Here is a 23889-nt window from a genome sequence, read left to right as displayed (position 1 = left end):
AAAACGTCTCCGTCCAACACTTGCAACAAGCTGAGGCCACGAAGGGCTCCAGATATATTCGACTCCCTTTTCAACTCTTCTCAGAAAGGCAGAAGCTGTGTTCTATTGCATAACTGCATGAATCATTTTAAAGATTTACTGATTAACATATAGGCACAAAACATGACCAATTGAACAGATAAAAGATGGTGCCTGGCTTGGATATGTTAGGGCTGGACCCCAAGTCAGGGCCTTATCAATAAATGTCTTGATTGAATTACCACAGTTATGTTTAGCATCTAATGGGTGCCAAAATCAAAGACAATAATAGTAACACATTAATACATTTTTTATTTTTCATGTTTGCCTTTAATGCCAATAGCAATGAATGCGCTTTCTAAATTTTATCAATAAATATTGGCAGTATCAAATATAATAAGAATAAAGGTAACAATAATAATTTAAAAAGATTGACAGTGCATTTTGAGTGGATGAAAGCAGTTTAAATTGGCATAAATACAACACAACATAAATAAATAAATTAAAATAAAGATAGTATAAATAACATTTTTTTTTTTACAGTACATTGAACGAAGAAATAACACTTTGCAGGAAAATATAAAATGCTGTCTTTTGAAAAGAAAATCCAAATACTCCAGGTTGACCTCTCATTGATGTGTGGGGGTGGTAGTAACAACTGTAAATCCTGTTCCGTCTGAAATTCCTGGGGTGTCCTTTTTTTTGGGTTTTTTTTTTTTTTTTTTTTTTCCCTTCCATTTTTTTATTTATTTATTATTTTTTTTTTATAAATACAGCTGAGAAGCAGCGCCGAGTCCAGACATGTTCCTCCTTCATGCTCCCACCCGCTCGTCCTCCCCTCCATGTGCTCCTCATCGCGTATCCAGTCCATCCTCCTCCCACGGGCCGCCCAGTATTCCAGTTTCAGCCGGGCAGGCGGGGCAGGCTCGGTCCTAATGGGTCTTAAAAAGCCTTCTGACGGGGGGAGGAGTGGGGAGCCCCCCGCCGAGCCGCCCGGTTGCCGTCTGACCGTCCCGCCGCTCGTTTTCCCAGGCGGGCAAAGAGCGCCCCGGCGGTGAGGCGCGTCCCCCGCTGATCCCTCCTTCTACCTTCCTTCTTCCCCTCTGTTCTTCTTTGCAATTCACTTCTCCATTTCTATTTTGAGGTAGAACTTCCGCATTCCTGGCCTGGAAGAGAGGAAAAGGGCGGACGTCAGTGGTGTTGGTGCGTTCGTTTATTGTTTGTTTTTTTCTTTTCTTTTTTACACGTTGGCGTTTAAGCGCTGACAGCCATAGCGGGGGGCGCGTGCTTCCCCGGCTCTTACCCCGTTCCGTCTCTTCAGTGGGTGGGGCCGAACCCGAGTTTGACCTTTTCTTCGTTCTCCACGTCGTACGCCCCGCGCTTGTGGAACCTGCGTGCGTGCGAAAAAAATACGAGTCAAAAGTCGAGACGGCCCACCGCTCCCTCAGGAAGAGGCACGAAAAGCCGGCGCCCGCCTGTCGGCGTCGCCCCGTAGCGCCGCACTCACCTGAGCGCGAGCAGGAGGCCGATGATGGTGAGGCAGAGCGAGGAGAGCACCACCGCCACCACCGCCAGCGCCGTGGTCCTGCTGTAGCCCTCTTGGTTCTTCCCGCCCAGCGTCAGGATCAGGAACTCGCAGCGCTCGCCCGAGTAGTTCGTGTGGCACCTGAGAAGGCAAAAAAAAAAGGGGGGAGAGCGCTCGTGAGCTTTCGGAAAAAACGAATCGAGGTCGGGTCGATGACGGGAAGGCGGCGAGCCTCGCTGTACTCACACGCAGGACGGGGCCCGGAGGTCCCTCAGGTACCGGCAGCTGCCGTGGATGCAGTAGTTCTTGTACTTCCCCAGACACGGATTCTTCTTTCTCCCTTTGCCCTTTCCCTTCTTTTTCCCCTTCCCTCGCCTTTGCTTCCTTTCACTCTCGGCGTTGAGCAAAGCGGCTTCGTCCTTGGGCTTGCTCGACATGGCGACTGCGAAGAAAGACGGATGAACGGGTGGATTTGAGTTAAAAGACCAACAAATACCTTTCTTCTCATCATCATTATTATTATTATTATTATATACAGTATATTTGCATGAGTGAGTTGACGGGGAGGGAAGGCGTGTTGCATACCTTGCGGTACTTCAATCTCTGAGTCTCCGGACAGCTGATCCTCATTCTCGCCGTCGTAGTAGTAGTACTCCTCGCCCTCCTCCCCAAGACCATCATCGTCGTCATCATCCTCATATTCCTCGTCGTAGTCCGGCGTCGGCCTGCCCACCACACCTGGCTGCTCCGCCTCCATCCGCCTGTCGTTCCTTGTCCCCAGCAGGTTGATCACCGCCGTGTGCTGCTGTCTGTCTTCATACCGGTCCACGGCGGCGCCACTGGTCAGCCTCGACACCACTGGGGAGGGGGAGGGAAAAACAACATTAAAGGACGAGTTTCGGGGAAGTCTGTAATTTGAGTGAAGCAGCAGAGCTTGCCGGGCGTGTTGGAACACGTTGCTCTGCACATGGACTCCCTTTACTGGGGTAACTGGGATTTCCTTGGCTCGTAGACTTGGCAGAGCTCCAGACTCAGAAAGACTGAATTGGGACTTAAATGTAGTGAAGCTGAGAGGGGAAAAAAAAAAACCCCAAAAAAACCCCAAAAAACCTGACACATGCTTTCTCCGTCTGACGTGTGTGTGACATGGACGCGCGCGCACACACACACGCACGCACGCACACACACACACACACACACACGCACAGAAATCGCATGGATAGACGCTTAGCTAATGCCAGTCAAGAATATGAGTTAAAAATAAAGAGTATCCAGTTACATAAAGCATGCTCTAAAATAAGAGAGATGACCCCATTAGCTCCGCTACTGCCCTCGCACGACGAAAACCACCGAGTTCACCCGCAGGAAAACACCCGGCGCGTCCGCAAAGGTCGCCGCGTTCCAGCGCTTTACAGACAAACAAGTCACCCTCGAAAGTAAACGAATAAACAAACAAGCAGGGGGAAAAAAGTAGTTTCAAAGTATTATTGAGGGTGTTGTTCCTAACTGCATTAATTTGTGATTCCTTAAATAATAATAATAATAATAATAATAATAACTATTATTATTATTATTATTATTATTATATTATTATTATATTATTATTATTTATAATAATAATAATAATAATAATAATAATAATAATAATAATAATAATAATAATAATAATAATAGTAATAATAAATAAATCCAACTCACCGAAGGCGTGAACGAGTAGGAGCGCAACTCTCAGGAGCCTCATGTTTCAAAATCCCGAGTATTACAATTAAAAAAAAAAAAGAAGAGTTAAAAAAAAAAAAAAAAAAAAGGTTGTATTCCCTTTCACCGGCTCCGGTTCCCTCTTCCCCGGCTTCGGTTGCGCGCGGCGGTTGGGGTGATAAACAGAGGCTGGAAGAGGGGGCTCGTCGCGGGACTCGTCCAGTGGCGCTGCCTCGTCCAGGCGGGTCGTAAGGAGCGTCTGCTCAGGGACCGGAGCCGCATTTATAGGCTACCGCACCGCCACCACGCCCACTGCCCCACTGCCCCACTGCGGTGCTCGTATTTAAGGGCTCATCCATACGATTATTATGACTGTGATTATATATTTGTATCCCATATTAGATGTGTATTCCGAATTCCCTCACCTTGCACTTTATATGTTTTGGGGGTTTTTTTGGGGGGGGGGGGGGTGTACATGCGCTCCCCTGGATGCGCTCTCTCCCGTCGTCGGTGGCGGGGTCCGCCTTTCCTGCCCGCAACGCAAAGGTCTGGCACCTGCGATGGGTGAAAGGCGTCCGCGGTGGATTTGATTGACTGTTGCTGTGGCGCTGGAAGACGCGTCGGTAAAACCGTCTGTCAGTAAACTTGAAGGTGAAGATGATGGAAAAACAAATTAAAAATAAAAAAAAGTCACCTCGGGGATAAAATAAATAAAAAAATCAAATCAATTGATCTGATTGGTGGTGGAAATCTGATACAGACAAAGTCACGGGTTTTCGCTCTAAACTGAGCCATTTTAAACAAACGGAGCCTGTTTCTATAAACTGAGACTATTTAAATATCCCGTGGACGGTTGGGATGAGTTGCTCAATTCGGCATTTGAATAAAGAGAACGGAACCCGCCGTCCAGACCGGATCGACAAGCCCGACATTGCACTTTCTTGAACAAACACTCCCAATTTGAGTTATTTTTAACTCAAACTATTGACAGAAATATGTAGAGTAAAATAAAAACAACTAACAAAAAAAAAAAAGATCAAACATGCTTCAGGGTATTGTGTGGTGAAGTGTTGGCCCCTGGCTGCATTTATTTCATGGTGACAGGAATATAAGCACGCGTCTTTGCACTTATTGTTATCCGCTTTGAATGGCCGCGGTCCCTAAAATGCTAAAAATATAAAATTGTGAGAAGAATGTCCTCATTGTGTGGAAGCTTATACTAGAGTAGTAGTAGACTACGCAGGGTGATATCATACGTGTTCGTATTATAAACCCTTTGAATAAACTTGAAATTGGTGGTTTGGGCCGGAATTGAATTTTATAAAAGAAAAACAAAAATCTTTCAACTAAATGGATCAAGGGAATTAATTGGGTGTGTAACGTAGGGCCACATGTTGAGACACTACCGCCACCACGTGGTAGAGAGTCACAGGAACGCTTTCAAGAAATGAATAGTCATATTAATATTAATCGTAAAACATGTGTATCAGAAACATTAGATCAGAAAATGACGTCATACAATTATATTAGAAAATCGGATGTACCTCGTATTTTATAAGATACACTGCACATATCTGTACATACATAGGCATATTCCCTCTATCTATTCCATTTTATTTCATTTTATTTTTATTGTATTTTATTCTATATATTTTTATCTTATTCTATAAGTATTCAACTTACTGTATTACGTTTTAGGAGTCAGTTAGTTGGTCTATTAGAAAGGATTTTTTTTAACTTTAATTTCTTTTTTCCTAGGACATATTGTGTGCTATCACCGGGTGCGTTGCATTACATTTCACTGCATATATGTATGAAAGTATGTATATGTATGTGACAAATAAAAAAATCTTGAATCTTGAATCTTGAATCTTCAACAATAATATATGTATATATTCAGATAATTAACAATTTTCTATTCTTAAAAGTATTTTTCGAAAAATAAGAATAGGGTTGAGAAGGAGAGAAAAACAAAAATAAATAAAGGAATTACGAACATATAAAAAAGGAAAAATATATTAGACGTACAATTAAGAAATAAACAAAATAAAACATATATATGTACACACATAATTATGTATTTAGATGTTTAACGACAACCATAGTATTAAATAGTAGTAGTGTATTAAATAAATAATAACAATAAGGAAAATGAAATAAAAGACAAGAAAAACAAAAGAAAGAAGAAAACAATTCAAACGCTTTCGACTGCTCAGGACTTTCTCAATCGACTCTCCCCGCCGAGTCGATTGCTCGGGGCTGGTCACGTGGTACTCCAGGGCAGAAATGGCCGACGAGGCAGCGGAAACAAACACAGCTGACGACGAGGCCGAGCGGCGCGGACGCCGACTCCCCGACGTCGACGCGGAGGCCGGAGCCGGCGGCGACGGGGCCGCGCCGAGACCCGGGCCCGCCCCGGAGAGCGGCTGGTCGGCCCCCATCCTGTCCTTGGCCCGAAAGGCGACGGAGACGATCGGCGGCGGGGTCGGCTACGGAGCCTCCCTCAAAAACACGAGCACCAGCTGCAGCTCCCCGGCTGAGGAGGACACCGGGAAGGACGGCACCAAAATACTCCCAGGTGTGTAAAACCTCTCCCCTGTAGACGATATATAATGCGGTGTCGTGTTTCGCGGTGTCTGTGTGTCCATTCAATAACTTCTGCTTTGCTGTTAAACCCGGCCAATTGCCAGCACACGTGACGGAAAGGGTTAAAAATGGATGCGTATGGAACGTGTCCTCCACCGCAGACCATCACCTGACAAGTTGTCCCCCACCTCTCCACTGTGGACTTCAAGTCTTAAAGCGTTCAATTCTGGCCCGGCTTTACGAGTCGATATGGTCGATTTTTGTCATAAATTGGTCGAGTTCCCCAGCCTAACCACTCCGCTCGACCCTTCCGCTGGAGATGTGTCCGATCAACAGCCTCACATCGAGTTCAAATCCGTCTGTAAAGTATCGAATTTTAAGCGTCTAGCGCTCTGGGTTCTGCTGATCTCGCCGTCGTCACGCTCTCCCCCCCCCCCCACCCCCCTGCCTCCCGTGCGTGTGTGCTCCGCAGTGTTGCCGGCCAGAGACCCCGTGTCCGTGGAGCGGTCCAACCTCCTCAGCATGATGAAGCTGAGCGTCAAGGTGCTCATCCAGTCGTCGCTGAGCCTGGGCCGGACGCTGGACTCGGACTTCCCTCCGCTGCAGCAGTTCTTCGTCGTCCTGGAGCACTGCCTCAAGCACGGCTTAAAGGGTGAGGAGACGACGACGACGACGACACCGCCGCCACGGCGGCGGCCCGTCCCGCCCAGCAAACGAAACCGCAGGACGCGTTCGAGTCCCGATCGTTCTCGTTGTGTTGTGTCCCTGCAGCCAAGAAGTCCTTCATCGGGCAGAATAAGTCCATCTGGGGGCCTCTGGAGCTGGTGGAGAAGTTGTGCCCAGAGTCCCTTGATATTGTGACCAGTGCCCGAGACCTGCCCGGTCTTAAGTAAGCTCAGTGTTACATACCTCGTTTCTCTGCTATAGTATGTCTCTTTCTGATTGATTTCACTGTTGTCCATTTTTTTTAAGGACTGGTTTGGGTCGGGCGAGGGCCTGGCTCCATTTGGCTCTGATGCAGAAGAAAGTTGCCGACTACATGAAAGCCCTGATGGACCGCAAGGATCTCCTCGGGTGAGCGGGGAAATGACTTGCTTTTTCCGTTTTCACACGCCGTCCGTGCCGCCCTCCTTGTTCACTGACCGCTACGCTCTCTTCAGCGAGTTCTACGAGCCAGGAGCCTTAATGATGGAAGAAGAGGGGACAGTGATTGGGGGGCTGCTGGTGGGCCTCAACGTCATTGACGCAAACCTCTGTATTAAAGGGGAGGACCTGGACTCCCAGGTGAGAACTGGACGGGCGTTGTTGTGCCTTGACGCCGCTGCCTGCAGACATACTTAACCTCGTCTTGGCGGGAGGAGTTAGTCGAGATGTGTGGAGAAAGCGTCTTACCAGGTCCTTGAAGTGCTTGAATTTTGTCCTCGCAAATTGAAGTACTGGAATACGTTGAAAAGAGCCCCTTTTGTGCCAAAGTGCTCAAAGTTATTGGGGGGGGGGGGGAAGAAACGCCATCATTGAAAACCTGTGATATTCTCCCTGGTTTTGTTATTCAAATTGTTACCTAATAAAACATTTCAAGAATTGCTTTTACAGTGTAGATTATGCCAGGGAAACTGAAATTTAATCCAGCATGGTTGGAAAAGGACATTTATAATAGTCGATAGCAATGGTACTCTCATTGTCATCTACTATTGTAAATGTCCTTTTCCAACCATGCTATAGATGATCATGTAATAGATATATAGATGTACTAATATAAATAATAGACGAGACTAAGATTATAATTTAATTTGTTTTGTGTGAAGTCCTTGAAGATGGGGGAAAGAAAGTGCTTAAAAAGATACTTGAAGGTCCTTGAATTTAGTTTTACAATGCCAGAATGAGCCATGGTGGTCCTAAGTCCTTGTCCGTCTCGTTCAGGTGGCCGTCATTGATTTCTCCCTCTATCTGAAAGATCCGGTCAACAGTGAGGCACCAAAAGAGTGAGTTGCTTTGTGAGGTTCGACTCTGCCATGAAATGAAACTGAAACCGAAATCCAACTTGATATTTTCTTTCCAAATACCAATTCCCTGTTCTCTCTCAGTGAAGCTAAGATGACGGCCATATTGGATCAGAAGCACTACATAGAGGAGCTGAATCGTCACTTGAGTGGCACAGTTAGTGACCTCCAGGCCAAGATGGACTCGCTAGAGAGGACCAACAGCAAGCTCGTAGAGGAGGTTGGTCGATGTTCGTGTGTGAATTAAATCTGCGTTAAATAAAAAAAAGGGACGTTTTAATGTGCTTTCGTCAACAATGTCACTTCGATCCGGCCTCACGCGACCGAAATACTAGCGGCTGCGTGTTTGCTTCCTCCCAGCTGACTGCAGCAACGGACAGAATAAACTCTCTGCGTGAAGAGCAGGATCAGCTGAGAAAGGAAAACGAGACCATCTTGCAGTCCAGCCAGAAAAAGGAAGAGGTGAGAAGCCCCCCCCCCCCACCTTTAAGTGAAGATCGACTTGGCTGTGCCGTGGAAATACCAAAAACTGTTTGATGTGTTGTCGTTTCAGGCAACCCTGCAGGACAGCCAGGTGGAGCTGGAGACCTACAAACAGACGCGGCAGGGCCTGGATGAGATGTACAACGTGGTGTGGAATCAGTACAAGGAGGAGAAACGCATTCGCCAGGTCGGACTGAGCTCCTGCGCTCCCGCGTGTGCAGTCATGACGACCCCGTGGTGTGGGCCCGGAGCTTGAATTTCAACCCGCTGGCGTTTGTGTTTGCTGCGCTAGGAGCTGGAGCGGGAGCTGGAGCTGCAGGTGGGTCTGAAGCAGGAGATGGAGGTGGCGATGAGGCTGCTGGAGAAGGACACCCACGAGAAGCAGGACACGCTCGCGGCCCTGCGGCTCCAGCTCGACCAGGTCAAGACCCTCAACCTGCAGATGTTCCACAAAGCGCAGGTATCTGAGCATGCGATGCGCTCCTTCACTTGCTTGTCTCGCAGAAAATAAAAAAAAAAATGGCTTGAACACTAGGGCTATGTCTCAAGATCCGGCAACATCATTGTTCCAACAGCATTGCTTCGATACTAGCAAATGTTGAAAACGTAATTGCCATTTACACAGATCAGCCACAACATTAAAACCACTGACAGGTGAGGTGAGTACCATACCTCATCTGGTTCCAATGGCACTTTTCAAGGGGTGGGATATATTGGGCAACAAGTGAACAGTCAGTTCTTGAAGTTGATGTTTTGGAAGCAGGGAAAATCTGAGCCACTTTGACAAGGGCCAAATTGTGATGGTTAGGCGACTGGGTCAGAGCGAATGACAGGTCTTGTGGGGTGTTCCCAGTATGCAGTGGTTAGTACCTATCAAAAGTGGTCCAAGGAAGGACAAGCGGTGAACCGGCGAAAGGGTTATGAGTGACCAACGCCTCATTGATGCACGTGGGGAGGGAAGTCTAGCCCGTCTGGTCTGATCGCACAGAAGAACTAGCACAAAGTGGTGAAGTTATTGCTGCTATGATAGAAAGGTGTCAGAACACACAGTGCTAGCAGTTTGCGGTGTATGGGGCTGCGTAGCTGCGGACAGGTCAGTGTCCATGCTGACCCCCGTCCACCACTGAAAGCACCTACAATGGGAACGTGAGCTTCAGAACTGGACCATGGAGCAATGGAAGAAGGTAGCCTGGTCTAATGAATCACGTTTTCTTCTAAGTCATGTGGATGGGCGGGGTAAGGGTTCGATAAAGCGTCTGTGGGATGTTCTGGAACAACAAGCATGATCCATGGGGGCCCCCGCCTCTCGACTTCCAGGACTTAAAGGATCTGCTGCTAACTTCTTGGTGCCAGATACCACAGGACATGTATCGAACGTTTTTAAACAAAGCCCGATCCTATCGGGCACGAAGAAACTCTGCAGTGTCGTCATCAACCTGCAACACGCTGAAAGGAAGTGGAGCGGCTATATGACAATGTCTGAGAAGCCGTTGTTCTTTTTACTCACTTAGTAAAGTACCCTGGATGGCTTATGAACATGTAGTACGCCAATCCACATGCGTGTTTTGTCTCTTTAGGACTCGCAGCGAGAGGCAGAGAAGAAGCAGGAGGAGGCCGTCCAGCTTGAGCAGAAGATGTGCGAAATGGAGAAGGCCATGAGTGAGCTGGGGCAGAGGTGTGTGTCTGTGTGTGTGTGTGTGTGTGTGTGTTACTTCTTTTAACTGGCTCTGTGGAAAATATATGGTCTTGTTTTATTAAATTTTTTCTCCATCGTAGGCTACAGAAATCTGAGTCGGAGCGCATGCAGAGCAACCAGTGGGACAGGGACATGAGGTCCGAGCTGGAGGGGAAAGCGGAAACTCTGCAGAAACAACTCACTGACCTGGATGCACTGAGGTAATGATGCGCCGAGCCAAGTTGGGATCTAATGAGCACAAAAATGTCAATTAGGAAAAAAAAAACGCATGTGGTGACTCTTGTGTCCAGGCTGGGTTTGGAAGGCGAGCTGCGCAGTGAGAAGGAGCAGCGGCAGAGCATGCAGAGAGCTCTGCAGAGGGAGCGGGACAACAGCGTGGAGCTCCGCACGCAGCTGCAGCAGCTCCAGGGGCTGCACACGGTGGGTTGCGTGAGCTGCATGGAAAACCTCTCGCGTGCCAAAAGCTTAAGAAGGCACCAATAGTCATCCTTCAAACATTGTCAAAGTACCAACCTTTTTTGTCCCGCTGCGCTGTGTAGGAGCTGCAGGACCTGAAGCAAGAGAAGAAGCAGCTCCAGCAGCTGTGCGAGCAGCAGGAGCAGGCTCTACAGGAGATGGGCCTGCACCTCAGTCAGTCAGTATCTGCAACTCCCCTCACCCCCACCCTACCCCGCCCCACCCCCAGATGTTAAATCCCATACACCGCATTTTTTCCTCTTGTTAGGTCCAAACTCAAGATGGAGGACTTTAAGGAGGTCAACAAAGCCCTCAAGGTAAATATTGATTTCATTAGTTCAGAATAGAGTAGCACACAGTATTTATAGGCGGTTGTACCCGACTTCTATACTGTAAGGGAATAATTTCCTCATCCAGAAAAATCTTGTAATTCAGTATTTTAATGACACGTTTCCCTCCAACTGAGGTTGGTCTCATTCCAATATACAGTCATGTTGAGTATATCAGCTTGAAATTGTTGTTCATTCGGACGTCTTGCTCCGAGAAAAGGTATTTTGGATCACGATATGACTATGTATGTATGACGTGCCGCCTAAAAGACAAACAACATAAAATCGCCACCCAGCCCAAATACTTCTGAAAAGGTCTATAACAGAAAGCTGTGGCACATAAATTCTAAAATGTCGGGCACATTGAATAAACAAGAGTACTCCCAACGTTCATTGATATTGACTTAGTACCGTCTCAGTCATTCTGATGCAAGGACTGAGCAGCATCCTGGTTCTTAGTGACACCACCTGCCTGTCGTCCCCATCAGGGCCACGCCTGGCTGAAGGACGACGAGGCCACGCAGTGCAAGCATTGCCAGAAGGAGTTCTCCATCTCCCGTAGGAAGGTGAGCTGCTCGTCTACCGTGTTTTGATGTGATAGTCCCCTCCTTGTTTCCATATATTTAAGTTGTATACTGCAGGGTTGTCACCAGGCCCTTGAGGTGCTTGAATTTCATCCTGAGAAATGGTAAGTACAGGTAATCCGAGGGAGAGAGAGACCCCCCTTGAATAGCCTATTTTGTGCTGAGGTCTTTGAGGGCCGGGGGACATAATTTAAAAACCTGTGATATACCCTGTAATATTTATCCAGCATGGTTTGAAATGTACTTAGATTACATTCAACTAAGTACAGTGATCAGATTCATGGATATATTAATATGAATAGACAAATGTTATATTTCAATTAATAAAGCTCACATTAAAATTGGATTTTGTTTTGCGTGAAGTCCTTGAATTAAATTTTCTAATGCCAGAACAAACCCTGATACAGTGCGTTTGTATTTGCAGCACCATTGTCGGAACTGCGGAGACATCTACTGTAACAACTGTTCCGGTAATGAGCTGGCACTACCTTCTTACCCCCGGCCCGTGAGAGTCTGTGACATCTGCCACTCCCTCTTACTGCAGAGAAGCTCCTCCACAGGCTCATGACACAGCCGAGGATCGGGCTACTCACTCCACAATTATTTCCATTTCTCACCGTTCAAATCCTAGTGAGGGGTGTAGTTGATTTTTTATTTTATTTCTACATTAACACGGAATTCCAGACACATTCAAGTCGTCAATGGGATCAGCTTGTTTGCTGAGACTCACTCATTTTGCTTAGCATTCCAAATTTGTGCTGGGAAACGAATAATTTTGTCATTTGGAGGTAGCAGTCTGAGCACATGAGGTCAAAATTGGGATTTCCGTGGCATGTGAATCTTAACCATGTGGCGCAGCAGACTGTTTTGGATTGTGCAATGGGTAATTAAGTTTGTTTTATTAGGCTTCTCAGGCAAAACCTGTAAAGCGTACTGATCAACTTATTTTGCCAGTTTAAATAAGTCTGCTTTCTATGCATATACATTATCGTTGCAAAGTCACATTAAAAATTGTAAATGACTGTAGAATGTTAACACAAATCAAGACTATTTTAGAATGTTTAACCATTTTGTGGCTTGTGTCAATGCTACAAAGCCATTTTCTTGAAGAGTTTGGGCATGTTATGACAAACTTTTTTTTTTTTAACCCAAATATTTGATAAAGATTAAATTTAAGTAAGACTTGTGGTTTTTATTCTGCTATGGCAAATTCAATTTCCATACATATCCAGAGCAGTTTATTGACTTTGTGCGCAGGAAATACAAACAGCATTGAAGCAGTAGAAATCATGTCAGCAAAAGAGTCGAGATGCACTTTTCCTGGATCCAGAAAAAAAAAAACCCCATCTATCCACATGTACAACTTTAAGAAAAAAACAACTATGAAGTCTCACTCACATTTAACGTTTCAATCCTAAATAAAAAGTTGAACTTAAAAGCAGGTATGGGATGAAACAAGAGTTCAGACATATTTACAAACATTTGTTTGCTCATGCACTCAATGTTAACTTACGGAAAAGGTCAACACATGAGTCATTGTTAAGGACCAACCGATCAAACATTTTCAGAATGGAAAAGAACAATACACGTGGCAATTAAAATCTAGAGAAAAGTTTGACTGACAAATCTGAAGAGGACTGAGGAAGACCAAAGCAGTGCATCTGTTCCACTACTTTTCTCCACTGCCCCCATAAACCAAAAAAGACCCAGACCCTATCCCTCTTTCAGTGTAACCCTTCCCTTACCACCCTGCCAATATGTACTAGAGGTGATATTTAGATTTCCAGTCCATCCAGCAAAAAATAAAATAAAAATCTGGCTTAGAAAAACAGAAAAGATGGATAAGTTACATTCCCCATCCTCCCAGTCCATTCATGGAACTCCTGCCTCCTCCACCTCCTCCCCCGCCGCCATAGTAACTGCTGCCCATTCCGCCCTGGTTACCTAACAAGAGAGAGAATATGCACCATAGGACCAAGAAGTCATATCCACAAGAAGGGGACTGTTTCACAAAACTTGCACCAGTTGGGGGTTTTTTTGGGCTACAAGATCCAGAATTTACCGTCCGGAGTTGGACATTGACAAAAATTTTGACAAACAACAATCTGACAGATATGTTCAAGACAGGACATTGGAACATACACATCTGGGTTCAGTGAACTTCCCTCCGCCGAGTGGAGACGGCTGTAATAACAATTTTAACATCAGTTCAATATTTCCCTTGACATTTGGGTGAAAACCTAATTATGGGATCTAACAAACTCACTAAATAATTGTGACCAGGCGATTAAGTTTGTAATTGTTGTGAGAGCTCAAACTCTTTCGGATAATTTAAGATATACAGGCAAATCTTGGCAATGTGAGTTAAATTCTAAACTAAATCTTAAACACGAGGGGTTCAATAACATGCAACTGCCCTACTGAGAACGACATCAAATGGCTAAACTGAAGCGAGCAAAGCAGCAAACTATTCGTGACCATTAGTTTGTAAGGGCAATGTTGCGAGATGTTTTAAACTTGCGGTTAGTATAAAGCAATACCTAGCAATATCTCAGGTACAAACCTGAGATGCAAAAAAAAATAATAAAAAGAGCGACATTACCTTCACAAACTTGTCCATTGGGTCATAGATCTAAAACCTATTTGTTGACGGTTAATAATCGACTAAGAAAAATGAGCATCCCTAATGACATTAGCTCAGTATAGAAACAGGTATAAAAAAAAAACAAAAACAAAAAAACAGCGTAGGAATCGCGTCGACCATTCTAACGACACGCAGCCCTACTTCACTGTAGAAGCACGTTTCTCGTTCACAGTAGAGTGCATGTGTTTTAGTTTTTATCATATAGGAATTATCGCCTTGAACAGTAAATGGTTTTAATATGCCAGAGCCCCAGCATTGCGGAGCTGACACTCACTATAGTCATTGTAGCCCCCCATGCTGCCTTGGCTACTGTAGCCACCGGAGTAGCCAGAGCTCAGCTGGCCGCCGCTGTAGGACGACTGGTTACCTGGAGAACCGCAAGAGAGAAGAACATGAGCGCATAGGAAGAGGAACTGGCTTCTTAATCCAAACAACACAGCGGCTGTGTGTTCGCGAGGCTCCTGCAGTGACGCTCACCCATCATCTGATTGCCGTAGGCGCCGTTACTGCCACCTGCTGTCGAGTTCAGGAACAGCTCCACGTAGCGATGCTCTTCAGGGGCAAAGAGACAGACAGATGATGAGTAAACAAAACCCCCGTTTGGAGACGAGAGCGAGCGCTCTGGGGGGTGGGGGGGGTGTCTCAGGGACTCACGCATGTTGGCCTTGTCCTTGGACATCGCCGCGACAGCATCCTCGTGTGTGGCGAACTCCACGTCGGCCTCCCCGGTCACCCTGCCATCTGGACCGATTTCAATATGGACCCGCACCGGATTCAAGGGGGAGAAGAACTGAAGACAGTTTGGAGAGACGGTGACTAATGATACAAGCTACCCATCAGAAAGATATTTGGATGATCGAAAGACGGCGTTCATTCAGCTCACGTTGTAAATGTCCGTCTCTGTGGCTCTGTATGGAAGGCCCCTCATGTGAACACAGTGGCCTGTTGTGCTCTGGAAGGTGGAGCCACTGTCGCTATAGCGCCCGTCTGATACACCTGGATGTAGATAATTAGATAATGAAGATTAGCATCAGACCCTATGAAGACCATGTTCCTAATCTCATCAGCTTTTGTGCACTGTACATATGGAAGGACAAATAGTGGCTCACTGACCATTTACAATTATCTGTACTTTTCTTATTATGAACAGCTTATATAAGAATGTCCACTCACTGTGCACACCACCTCCGTAGCCTCCGCGACGCATCCTTTCATAGGATCCCGTTCGGCCCATCATGCCGTAGCCACGAGCACCAGACGGCCGGTCGTAAGGGCCGGGTCTATGCATGCCCATGGGCTTCCTCTGGGGCTCATAGTGGGTCCGCACCTCAGCGCGGCTACTCTTGAAGATCTCAATGTATCTAGAAGCATACAGATAACACAGTGAAGCCTCGGGAAATGGACTACATTCACTTAAGAAAGACTGCAAATGCTTAAAAAAAAAACCAAAACAAAAAAAATGAACTCTATTCTTCAGATGCTGTCGTGGTATGGTCCATAGGTAATAGTGCCCAAATTGAAAACTTCTGTATTTGTTTATCATTTTTTATGTTTACCCAAGGTAGGCAGTTCTGATTTTTTTTGCAGCAATAGGGGATCCTGTGTCCTTGCCATGACAGCCATAGTCCTGGTTCTAGAGGGACAGAGAGGGCTCCTGCAACCCACTCTAGGCATTACCTGTGACAGTGGGCTCCAGATCCTTGAGTACTGCGGCCCTCCAAGTCTACCACCTGTGAAACTCCTTTCCAATCAACCTGGTCTAACATTTAGTGCTGAGGCAGCATTTGTTCTCACAATATTTGCCATGTAGCCTGAGTGTTCAAATTTTAGTCTTGAGCCAGTGAGGTGCCAAAGCACTATTCATCCCATTAGTGAATGTGAGAAATAGCTTCATACAACATGACAGTAATACAATGTGTAATGTCTATTTATTTTTTAAACTGTAATTAATATTAGAAATGTGTTTGATTTAGCCAGTACCAATATAATGTCAGTTCTTCATTGGGTTCAGATGTTCAAGGTGCACACCATAAGAAAAGCAACTTATCCAGCCAACCAACCAACCATCCCCACCTGTGCCCTATTCTTTCCTTGTGTTTCTTTAGAGCCTTTTCAGCTATATCCTGTGAAGCAAACTGCACGAAGGCCTCCCCCGTACTCCTCCCCTGGATGTCCACCGGCAATGTTATCCCATTTGGCACGATTTCCAACCCTTCAACCCAAGGACAGATAACCCCAGCAGGGGACATTAAATCACATGCCCAATCACAGAGAGATAACTTTCTCTAAAGAAAGAAATAGAAAACTTATGGAAAACTCTATACATAAGCACACATACCAGGTGAGTTTTATCGGGACTGGTCATTTAGACAACTTGCTTTTACAGTAATTTTAGGAAGAAAGAGGGATGAGCAGATAGAACACATGGACAGAAAAGGGAGAGAACGCTAGTATTGGTGCATAGATGAACGGGGTAAAAGCCTGGTGAGTCATCTGTACTGGACCAGAGAGTTATTTTTCATTATTATTTTTATTATTAAACAAAAATTTCTATAACCCACAAGTAAGTGTGTGGAAAGGGGGAAGGGGGGCATTAAAATTAAATGTCTGGGTGAAAATGTGATTATGTTGGGTAAAGGATGGGAAGGGGTGAGTGGATAAAAGGGTCTTTGGTTTTAAAAATCGAGTCAATCGTCCATTACTTTTAAGACTTGTAGACCCCTTTTACAGTTTCCTTTCCTCACCAGTAAATAAAGAATTCAAAAAGGTTGTTTCCATTTAATATAAAGCCGACTTCTTTGAAAAACTGGAATCATGGGGTGAGACCATAAAAGAAAGGAAAGGAAACACACAAACATTGTCTTTATCATCAACTTATCCACAAGGAAACTCTACAACGATAACTGAGGAGCCTGGCTTATTGGTACCTGAGAAGAACTGGACTATCTCCTCCTTGCTGCAACCAAAGGGAAGACCCCGCAGCCGGACGAGCCCATCCCCAACAGTCTCTGGACAGTTCGGACCAGTGTGCTTCATGACCCAGTCCATCTCAACGTTGTTAGATTTGAAAACTAGTGAGAAATGGGAGTAAAAATCAACATGTCATCAGCATAATCACTGCACGAAACACAGCCCGCTCACGGGAATAGCTCAGAAAAGTTAACACTGAACGAACACACACCTTCTACATATCTGTGTCCCATCGTTTCTCTGTCCTTCTTCACGGCGATTTTCAGATCATCCTCCGTCTCCATTTCTACAAAGGCCTCTCCACTGGGACGTCCCTCTCTTGTGTATGTGAAATGGATGCTGGTGCTGTTGCTTGCAATTTTGCAATCTGAAATTAAATTTGTTATTATTTAATTTGCTGTCACAAAACAAGTCAATAGACGGCTGAGTATCGAGTCAGAAAATGTACCCGAGAAGAATCTCTGTACTTCCTCCACTGAGCAAGACCAAGGGAGCCCCCTGATGCGTACCACGTATCCCTCATCTGCCATGATTGGTCACAGGGCCTTGGGTTAAAAAAATAAATAAGATATCAAATTCATTTAACGTAACACAATATGACTATTTTACGCTTTCAGTGCTTCACATTAGTCAGGTCAGGGGAGCATGTACATGTGTAAGGCAATATTTCCCTCTGCATCTGAACGTTCCTGTTGTAGTGAAACCCATTGCTAACCGCACAGCCAACGATTTGGATGGAAATTTTATTCATCCCAAGGGGAAACACAGCGTTACATCAGCTCACCTCAAAACAATGGTCGACAATAATAAAGTTAGACGATTCTAAATATAAATTAATTGGTATTCGCAATAAACCCGAGAAATGGAGTAGAAAACAATAAAACGTGGAAGAACAAATCAAAAAAAAAAAAAAAAGTCGAAATCAATATAATGAATGTGCTGTGGACACGTTCGACTACGTGAAGGGCTCCCGCACGCATGACTCGACTATATATATATATATATATATATATATATATCGTTATTAGGCATCAACACACAATTTCAGATGATTTCAGTCGTGTGAGCTTGAAACAACGACGTTCGTCCTCTTGAGAGGGAGCGGTTACATTCCTTTCGGACCCCGGGCGTGGCGGGCCACGCCACACGCGCACTACCGCACCCAGAACAAAGCGGCCTTCGGCCATGTTGCCGTACGTGCTAGGCGGCCAGCTAGCGTTAGCCCGAGAGCGCCGATAAAATGGAGCACGAGTTCTGGTTTCCTGCCAGAGGCCGCTCGTAGATTCGTACGAATTCGACATATTGGCCAATTGGACCTCAAACGCAACGCGCCCAACACGAACGGATCAACTTCACCTGTTCAGCAGCGTCGACGGAATGCGCTCCTCGGCGACGGGCTCGAAGGAGAAGCCTGGTGGAGCGGTTGCCAGGTTGGGCCGAGACTACCCCCCCTTTTCGACGCACTCGAGCGCGTTCGTTTAAGCCGGCGCGGGGGCAGGTTTCGCGGCATAAGCCGGTTTTGAGACCCGTCTCTGATCCGACGTCGGACCCCCTGGCGCCTGGGACGACGCCCCGGGCGGCGGAAGGTGACCTCTGCGCAATGCCGCCGACGCAATCTCGAAGCGTAACACAAACGGGAGGCTTATCTCGGATCTGGCAACCCGTCGTACAGCGCCCACTCCCAGATCATAAACGATGACGTTGCTCCCCCAGACAGTGATCTGCGGGCTTTTACCCTGGTTTGACCACTGGGTTGAGCTGCAGAAAGTCGCCTGTATTTAGCACTCGCTACCAAATAAGATCGGTGCATTTTACTCAATATCATTCCACCGGGCACGGGGCAACCTCTCCACTGAACGCCTGTTATGGCCACCTGGAGCTGTAGAATTTAAAATGATTTGACATTTTTATTTGATGGAAAACCTCTTAAAACAACATGGCACAGAAGAAAGATTTTCGTTTAATCAAAAATATTTTTTTTTTAAATCAACGATGGATCTGTAGAGGAAGCAAAAAAATAAAAACAAACGTAAGAACAGAGGCCTTTAACAGAGTGGGTGGCATTAGTTTCAGGCTGGCTATGACAAACGATTTGAAATCTAGGTGGAGTGTGTCTCAAACTGTGATGCAATGTCATGGCAAGAGTTAAAAAAACTGAATCCCCCTGAATTTAATAGTGTATATAGAGTTAACCTAAAGAGAACTAAGGTAGGTTTGTTTGTGATAGGGCCAATGAAATGGGCAAAGATGAACAGATGTGATTCACTGAATACCCTATGTCATTAATCAGCCTACTTGTGATGATGTTGACTTAGACAAACCTGGAACTCACTACCCAATTAGATTCACCAGTTAGTTGTCAAGTACCCAGGTGATCTGGCAATTGGATGGTTGCTGGTTCACTCTCTTTGCTCCTTTGTTGTTGCCGTGTCCCTGAGCCAGGCACTCAATCGCACTGCTCCCGATGAGCTGGTTTCTGCCTTGCATGGCCCACTCCACTGTCAGTGTGTGTACGAGTGGGTGAACTAGAGGCATTCGTTGCAATGTGCTTTGCGTGGCCATAGTAAGTAGAATGGGCCTATTTAATATGGCGTTGGTATACTTAAATAATGGTGTAATTGTTTTTCAGAATGTTATAACTAGCTGTTATTCTTTTCAATCCATATTTTGCTGTGCTATTGCTTTGATGTTATACCAGGGTCAACATCCCCAATGAAATTAACAAGATGAGGAGTGTTTATAGTAAATGCAATGTTCTCATGAAGTTGTTTCTCTCATTTCTCAGAACACCGAACAACAAATGTGATGCGTGCAGATGAGAAGTCATTCGTGACCCCTCTCTGTTGAAACATACAGTGCTTGATCTGGTCAGAGAGGGTCTCTGGTAAGCTGGAACTGGAAGCCAGGAACCTGTGCAATGGGATCAGAACGTTGCTCCCACTCAGGCTGTGACTGATTTGCATGTTGCATCTGATGGTTTTCACAGTGGGCCGTTTGTTGTACAAAAACTGTAAAATCCAAGTTTTTAATCTGCACAAATATTTTAATTGTGCGCAGCATGCTTTTGGTTGTTGGGCACCTGATTGCTCCAAAATGGCCCATGCCAGTGTGCTTTGTTGTGCTACATATGTGCTTTATTTTCATGGCAATCATGGCATGCTTAATGTAGGTTGGATGTAATATTGGTTGAATGAACGGACAGTGTTTCTGACAGGTTCTTTGTCATAACAAAGAGCTTTTTTTGGCTACTCCTGCAATTTCCTCTCTTATAACCCGATGACATTTTGCACAAGTCAACGAGAATGTTGTGTTTCTGCAGTAACCCTACACTCCTCACACACATTGTATTGCCAAAGCCAAGCCAGTCACACACAGCACAGCACTGCACGTCTATTGTAAAAAGTCTTTTGCACTTTTTTTCCTGTTCGGTTGTAATTCATCAGGTGTATTTTACACTTGTGTTTTACGTCTTGCATGTGCTTGATGCCTTTGTTGTTGTTGATGTCATTTCATATTTCTACCGAAACTGGCGTGACAACAGTCACCGTATTGAATCTCAAACATGACTGGACGTGGGAATTTAACCAGACACCCACTGGTTGCCATTCCTGCCACATTGCTCCTCGTTAAATTCACCAATTAGAAAGAAAAAAAAAAAAGGGGGGACGACGTCCGCGATGATCTCCACATTTCTGCACAAAATAAACACACTCAAACTCCAATGACAGGGGAGTCATTCACACGCCTCGCTGTTTTACACGATGCCGTAACGTCGAGGTGATTAAATATCGGTTGGACACGATCAGCGGCGGCGGGACCGCAGCGGCGTTTGCGCTGCGTTCAGTTTAAAATTCCTAATTCCACTTTACTTCGCTAGCTCGGCTGAGTCGCTCGACCATGTCACGTCTTGACGTTCGTTCCACAGCCTCGTGATGCGGGTAAACCTAACTTGACGTTGCGGTCTTTCGTTTGACGGGCGGCCGGCTGGGGCCAATCGGCGGCGTTTTTTTTTTAGGCCGGGCCAATCGGGGCGCCGCCATCCCCGTCGGTGGGCGGAGCCTCGGAGAAACGGTGCGTAGTGGGGTTAGGTTGTTAGAAAGTTAATGGCTGTGGGGGGAAAGAGATCCTCCTCAACCCCTCGCTTCGGGAGAGAGTTTCTGGATTCCCTGAAGTAAAAAAACCACGCGAATAATATTCCCGGAGACGGAGACGCGGACGGACGCTCCGGTGGAAACAATAAGCTCGGTGGAAAAAAACACGTATCGCGAACATAAAAGTATGCAGGATGCAGTAGCCGGGACAGCAATGCTGACGGACGGCTTCGAGGACGAGATCGACTCGGTGACTCCTCGCTCCCCGGCGGCGGCGGCGGTGGGGATGGGGGTCGGAGGAGCGGCGCCGGGAGGAGTCGGACTCGGGGGCATCGGGATCGGCGTGGGCGGAAAGAAAGTGCGTCTCTTCGGCGAGCCCGGAGGGCCCTCGACGGAGAGGCTGGATTTCAAACTGGCGGCGGCGGCCGTCCTCTCCTCCGGACAGGGATCCGGCAGCGACGAAGACGAGGTCTCCGAGGTAGCTATGCTAGTTAGCCAAGCTAGCTAAGCCCGCTAGCCGACATTCCTACTAGCCAGCGAGTTAGCTTAGCATCTGGAAACCACCACCCCCTCCCAGGCCGATGAAATTACGTAAAACCACAGCGTATTTTTTTCGAATAACGTCCAATGTCAACGCGTACGCCCTCGAGGCGTTTGTTATTTGGAGGATTTAACAAGGCGTCGGCGGCTTTTCCCTCTCAACTGAGTTTAAACGTTTTATTTATGCGGCGTTAGGCTGCGAGCGGGGCCTAGTTTGGGAGTGGAGGAGACGACGGCCTCGTCATTTACTGTGGCGTGGTCCGCCGTGCGGCAGCGGCTCATCACACCCTGCACAACTCCGCTGCCCCGCGGCTCCGCCAGGCCACCACGCGTGGAAGATCTCCGGCCGATCCACGCTTAACTTAACTGCCATTTTACGGTTGTGGTGCAATTACGTCACCCTTGAAATTTGTGTACATTAACTCCCCGACTAACCTCCCAAAACTAACTTCCCCTACAGTGTGTTTTAGGCTTTATTCAGCAGCTGCAACAGGGCTCACTTGGTGTAGCTTGTCAAAGTTGATGAAGCCAAACTATCAGAATCTGTCTATTGGGCCAAGTACATTTCCATACACGAGGAATTTGTCTTGGTAATAGTTGGTGCATTTTAGTGCAGACAGACGAGTAGCATGTAAATTTACCCTCAACAGTAAAAAAAACCCCAATAAAACAGAAATACAATATACTCAGAATAAACAAAATATGCTCTATGCATCAGATAAAGAAAGAAATTACAAAAGGGCTGTGGTAGCGGATAAGTGGCAGTAAGTATGCAAGTATTCACTGGGTATAAATATGAATATAGTTGGATGTTTACGTACATGGGATGTATACATGGCATGGACATGGCTCAAAGTGGATGGGTTTGTTATAACTTATTTCATTTTTATTTTTACAATTTGTAGTGTTTGATTGTCGGGGTGTTCTGTGTCCGGAATCAGGGGTAGGAGGCCTGTTAAGCCCCACTGCCATGGGGAAGACGTTGCTCTTGTGGCGGTAGGTTTTGGTCCTAATGGACTGCAACCTCTTGCTTCATGGCAGTGTCTCAAATAAGCCGCGTCCGGGCATGGGTAGGGCCGGCCGGAGTCTTCCCTGCACGCCTCGGGGTCCTATCCAATGCGATGTGGTGAAGTTCCCAACTTCGCATGTCTTGGTTGTCTCTCACACAGGTGGACAGGTGTGGTGGCATCTCGGAAGCCGAACTCGGCCCGCTGTGCAGTTACGGTCTGCACTCGCACACCTACGTTGATTAAAATGTCAGGGTTTTCTACCAACAGAAATTATTAAAGCGTCGTCAATAGTGATGCAAGACGTTGTTGCTGTCACTTTACATTTTTAACAACCAAATTGGTATGACGGTAGTGGTAGTATTGACTCTAAAATCTTATTGACATGGAAATTGAACCAGCAACACACTTAATACCATTCTTCCCATATGTAAGCTTTCATAAAAGGTAGTACATTCACGGTGCTCTTTAAATTCATGAATTGGGAAAAAAGGGTGATGCCCATGACCTCCACATTTCTGCACAAGATAACACTCCAATGACAACTGCGGTCCAAATAACTTGAAGTTATTCATACATCTCGCTGTTATTCATAATTTCACCCGGTGTGATTATAATATGAGTTAACAATGTTCAATGGTGCCAAAATATACTGGTAGATGTCCTGTATTTAGTTAAATTCATTTTTTGTCAATGGTTATGCACGACTAAGTTAATTTGTTGCCAACAAATCTTTTAAATGAGCTTGGTGTCCCTCCAGAAAAAGAGCGTGTGAATCTTTGACTTAAAAACTGAAAATAAATACTGGGGACTAAATTAAAGTCAGGGACAACAAAGGTCAATGCTTTTGGCATAATTCCTATTGAATGGGACTGATTTACACTTTGAATTTGGCCAAAGGAAATCATTTTGACAGAATTAAATAATTCCGTGAGGATTGCATTCACAACTCCGAGCCAACCCACTTTTCTGACTTCTCCCGGAAATCCACCCGTGCATCGTACCAACTAAATCAAATTATCGTAGAGTAGGAGCAATTGGACAACTCTCTTCACTGAGTGACCCTTCAAGAACGAATCTGAAAAAAGAGGCAAACCTTTCATCACTAATCATCAACAGAATCCTTTATATCTCTCCACATCTAATGTGGCTGGCAGCCACACCCACATACTTTTGCATAAAATATTCAAACGGTTACCTGTGACTCTGAAAATATCAAGTCATCCTTACAAAATGCTGTGACAGTTCTTCCTCAAGTTCAC

At 45.8% G+C, this 23889-nt stretch overlaps 4 protein-coding genes across 9 annotated transcripts in view; 2 read left to right on the top strand and 2 right to left on the bottom strand.

Moving 5' to 3' along the window:
- hbegfa (heparin-binding EGF-like growth factor a) overlaps positions 1–3481 on the bottom strand; it is a 3694-nt gene extending 213 nt beyond the window's left edge. Inside the window, exons 1-6 of the mRNA XM_080008699.1 lie at positions 3242–3481; positions 2129–2401; positions 1790–1985; positions 1526–1684; positions 1322–1408; positions 1–1184 (exon numbers count right to left, since the gene is read on the bottom strand). The exon at positions 1–1184 is cut by the window's left edge and continues 213 nt beyond it. Of these exons, the coding sequence (XP_079864825.1) occupies positions 1336–1408; positions 1526–1684; positions 1790–1985; positions 2129–2401; positions 3242–3284 (744 nt within the window). The 5' untranslated portion in view covers positions 3285–3481 and the 3' untranslated portion in view covers positions 1–1184; positions 1322–1335. The remainder of the gene's footprint in view (positions 1185–1321; positions 1409–1525; positions 1685–1789; positions 1986–2128; positions 2402–3241) is intronic.
- A 2046-nt stretch (positions 3482–5527) lies between these two features.
- On the top strand, positions 5528–12541 carry rufy1 (RUN and FYVE domain containing 1; the record flags this gene model as incomplete). The annotated part of the gene is made up of 17 exons (XM_080008184.1): positions 5528–5819; positions 6300–6479; positions 6599–6716; positions 6800–6901; positions 6988–7111; positions 7748–7809; positions 7912–8047; positions 8188–8289; positions 8381–8497; positions 8603–8770; positions 9888–9985; positions 10087–10206; positions 10297–10426; positions 10546–10640; positions 10731–10779; positions 11280–11357; positions 11800–12541. 17 exons carry the CDS (start codon positions 5528–5530, stop codon positions 11941–11943), a joined length of 2115 nt encoding a protein of 704 aa, XP_079864310.1. The 3' UTR covers positions 11944–12541.
- A 55-nt stretch (positions 12542–12596) lies between these two features.
- On the bottom strand, positions 12597–18403 carry LOC307235843 (heterogeneous nuclear ribonucleoprotein H-like). Of its 4 annotated transcripts, XM_080008093.1 has the most exons (11): positions 18346–18403; positions 17438–17534; positions 17201–17356; positions 16947–17090; positions 16093–16231; positions 15193–15380; positions 14903–15015; positions 14674–14809; positions 14497–14571; positions 14294–14386; positions 12597–13319 (listed from the first exon to the last, which is right to left on the bottom strand). In XM_080008093.1, exons 2-11 carry the CDS (start codon positions 17517–17519, stop codon positions 13222–13224), a joined length of 1224 nt encoding a protein of 407 aa, XP_079864219.1. In that variant the 5' UTR covers positions 17520–17534; positions 18346–18403; the 3' UTR covers positions 12597–13221. The 4 variants fall into 4 exon arrangements, with proteins under 4 accessions (XP_079864219.1, XP_079864218.1, XP_079864217.1 ...); XM_080008092.1 differs by having other exon boundaries at positions 14290–14386; positions 14497–14809; XM_080008091.1 differs by having other exon boundaries at positions 14497–14809.
- A 2712-nt stretch (positions 18404–21115) lies between these two features.
- The window catches only part of ankhd1 (ankyrin repeat and KH domain containing 1), a 33778-nt gene continuing 31004 nt past the window's right edge, over positions 21116–23889 (top strand). For all 3 annotated transcript variants that reach the window (XM_080008603.1, XM_080008602.1, XM_080008601.1), the window contains exon 1: positions 21116–21558. In XM_080008603.1, coding sequence (XP_079864729.1) covers positions 21268–21558 — 291 coding nt within the window. In that variant the 5' untranslated portion in view covers positions 21116–21267. The remainder of the gene's footprint in view (positions 21559–23889) is intronic.

Source organism: Zeus faber (genome assembly GCF_960531495.2).
Source record: "Zeus faber genome assembly, chromosome: 10".
NCBI classification, from domain to species: Eukaryota; Metazoa; Chordata; class Actinopteri; order Zeiformes; family Zeidae; genus Zeus; species Zeus faber.
The sequence above is the reverse complement of the archived record's forward strand: the minus strand, read 5'-3'. Positions and strand labels throughout refer to the sequence as shown.